At 36.9% G+C, this 3260-nt stretch overlaps 1 protein-coding gene across 1 annotated transcript in view; it reads right to left on the minus strand.

Moving 5' to 3' along the window:
• Window positions 1-1005: 1005 nt before the first annotated feature.
• agfg1b (ArfGAP with FG repeats 1b) overlaps window positions 1006-3260 on the minus strand; it is a 38093-nt gene continuing 35838 nt past the window's right edge. Inside the window, exon 12 of the mRNA XM_037682164.1 lies at window positions 1006-1430. Coding sequence (XP_037538092.1) covers window positions 1371-1430 — 60 coding nt within the window. The 3' untranslated portion in view covers window positions 1006-1370. The remainder of the gene's footprint in view (window positions 1431-3260) is intronic.

A 3260-nucleotide genomic window follows, 5' to 3' on the forward strand; every position in this document is an offset into this window, starting at 1 on the left:
CAATTTTGTAGTTAAAAATCTTTTAATTTATTTATACATATATTTATATATGTACACACTTATTCTTGTAAAAACAAGAAGCACAATTATCAAATTCATCGTTAGTCATAGGTGGCACAACAAAGACAAGTTCTCCAGAGTTGTGAATGACCGTTAGTAATCCCTGAAATCACGGTTTTGTACTTTGTCTTTTTTTAATAGATCCCCATTGCTCTTCTTCTCTAACATTTTCAATAACAAGGCAAAGAAGAGAAAAGCTGTTGCGAGGACACGAACTACACGATGGACTGCTCTCATATTTGGATTTGAAATCTTTTGTTAAAAAAAAAAGAAAAAGAAGCCCCCTCCGCCCCCAATCTCCTCACCAAGTGGATCGCAGCTTCTTATGAGGTAGCCCGAAGTGGACCTCAAGTCTGAAGCTTTCAATAACGGTCTACCCATTTATTTTTTAATTCATAAGAGTATAGTGAATATCTAAAATATTTTTCTGACAACTAGCAGAACTGAGCTTCCTACAGTATACTAAACTTTACCAAAGACTTGTGAATTTGGATACAAAAGCACTTTGAACACCCCCCTCTTTTTGTCTTTTCCCTGTTTGTACTCAGAGACCAGCTGGTCCCATCACCTGAACAGGTTCTGCTCATCTCATTCGTCAGCTCATTGTTATAGTGTACACTATTTTATTATTGTTTTTTTATTATTACACTAACAGTAATCAAAATGTTTTCTAGTAGTCCAATATTATTTCCACATCCTAGTAACTTGCTTTGAAAAGTTACTTTTGAGATGTGGATTTGGTAGCTTTGTGTTGAATTTCATCTTTAGAAACTGTTTAAGATAAGTGCTTTGATGTAGGATTTTTTTTGTGTGCTGATATTAGCAATAGGCCCTTAAAATAATTAAAAATCCCTTTATGAAAATGGAAAACTTTCCTAAACATTACTGCTTTAATTCATTGTAATTTTCATAGAACCCTGTTATTAGTATTTTGTCTCTAGTTTCTTTTTTTTCTTTTTAGATTTTTTTTTAAATACAAGGTTTGAAAATAAGCATCCTTGCTAAATTCAGTCCTCGATATACATTACATGTACTTATTTGTGATTACAAATGGTGATATGCACCAAGCTTAGAGTTATAACAAAAAATAAAACGCATATAGTAGTATATGGTCCAAATAGTACAGGTCCCACACAAATGTCCCTTAGTGTTTAATATATTTCTTTGTACTCCTTCATAGTGTTGTAAACCTTTATATAAAAAAATTATAGAAGTCTCTAAGAAATGTACTGCCACTAACAGCGTGACGGAACAAGTGCGTTGAGTATGTGCTGCATGCTGCCCTCTGGGGGCAAAAACCAGGAGCCGTGCTACAGGAAAGGGTTGGTGGATGAACTTCCTGCAGGGAACGAGCCAGCTGGTGCTCCTGCCTGAAGAAGAAGAAAAAAAACACATCAGTGTTCAGGGTGAGATTTTTCACACTGAAAGATGCACAACACTGGTGTTAAACTTTTTTTTAACAAAAGGGGCAAACGAAAACACCCATTTTCAGTTCTAGGGTTTTATGTATCGGGACATGATAAAGACGTCTTAACCTGGTTCTAAACTTATTCAGATCTAACCGCAAGTGAACAGAGTCTACAGAAGGCGTGCCCAATACGTCGAGCATGATCTACAGGTCGATCTCAAAGATATTATGGGTAATCACATGGCATTAAAAAACAGACAGCCTATCATCCTCACTATGAAATTTGTCACTTGATTGACATACAGGGCAGCCAGTCTGAGGCCCCGTTCATACGATGTGAAACTGTAGCCTTTCTGCTGCACTTTGAACATTCATTTACAGACAACAGCTCTCATTCGCTTTGAAACCCAGTTTATGAATCCAGGTTTCAGAGTTGAGATTTTTGGGGGGCCTCTCTTGTAAATGAGTCCTCGAGGCTCACTGAGACTAACCTGTATAAATAAAGGATGAATGAATGTAGGTGCAAAACTAATAAAATTCAGGGTCCAAAGAGACGTTGGTGTATTCATCAGTTTAGACGAAACTGTGATCATGCAGACGCTGCATGCACAATTAATGCAGCTGAACCCGGCATTAGGCTTGCCAGATAAATTTAAAATGTCTTAATTACCCTCTCCTTTTCTGTGCACATGTTCAACACAACATACACCTCATTAGGGCTGGGCCACATCATATCGTTCACGATAATACAGGTAAAAAAGCTTGCCCGTGAAAATAAATGATATCATGATGATATGCTAATTTCATGACATAATACGTCAGGGCGCCCCGCCCCGTTAACAGAACGAGCACGCCGAACAACTGAACCGAAATGCGCACCCCCACCTCCACATTCAAATTCAAATTCAAAAATACTTTATTAATCCCAAAGGGAAATTATTTGTTGTTTTAACTATGAACCATCTAAAACATGTCGGTACTGGCGTAGCGCTAATTAGTTGTGCACAATTCTAGCTAGCTAAAAAGCTAAAAACTAACAACACGTGGCTCAGCTGTCTCTCCCTCCCGACCACCCTGCTCTAAGCTGCCTATACAAACGCAGCTCGACTTTTTTTCTCTCTCCCCACCCCGCTCTGGGCTGCTGGTGTGGGCGCAGATCGGCTGCGTCTCCCCTGCTAAAATGCCGGTACAAACACACGCAGCTCAACAGTGTCCTTGAGTTCCACAGTCGTTCCATCCATGGACCAAGAACAGCGGTAATCAAAGACAGAGCATCAGAGAAATGAATCACTCCTGCAGGAACAGAGGAAGTTGAAACACCACAAGCTTCAGGGTCAGCTGATCACGTTGTTACAAGTTCTGGAAGTTATAGCTCATTTAAAAGCAACATATATTTTGTTGTATGTTACATTTATGCTCAACAGATCTTAAGCTTCATTTTATTTAGTTATTTTGGGGAACTGCACCTGCACCTTAGTTTTTGTGGTGGATTTATCGATCTATATTTTGTGCAGACTTTTCAATCTAAATAACAGAAGGATCATTTTTATTTTATACTTGGAGACTGAATAATTTACTAAATAAAGTAATTTCAATAAAATTAAACCTCGTGTTTTTTTATTTTTTTTATTTATATAATACTGCAGAGCAACATGTTAAGTTAATTTTGTCAAATGAATAACTAGGATTTCTATTTTTTTTTTGTTATATCACAAAATTTATAGTTATCGTCAGAATGCTCTGAAATATCACTATATATATATATATATATATATATATATATATATATATA

Source organism: Nematolebias whitei, chromosome 9, assembly GCF_014905685.2.
Source record: "Nematolebias whitei isolate Nwh7 chromosome 9, NemWhi1, whole genome shotgun sequence".
Classification (NCBI taxonomy): Eukaryota; Metazoa; Chordata; class Actinopteri; order Cyprinodontiformes; family Rivulidae; genus Nematolebias; species Nematolebias whitei.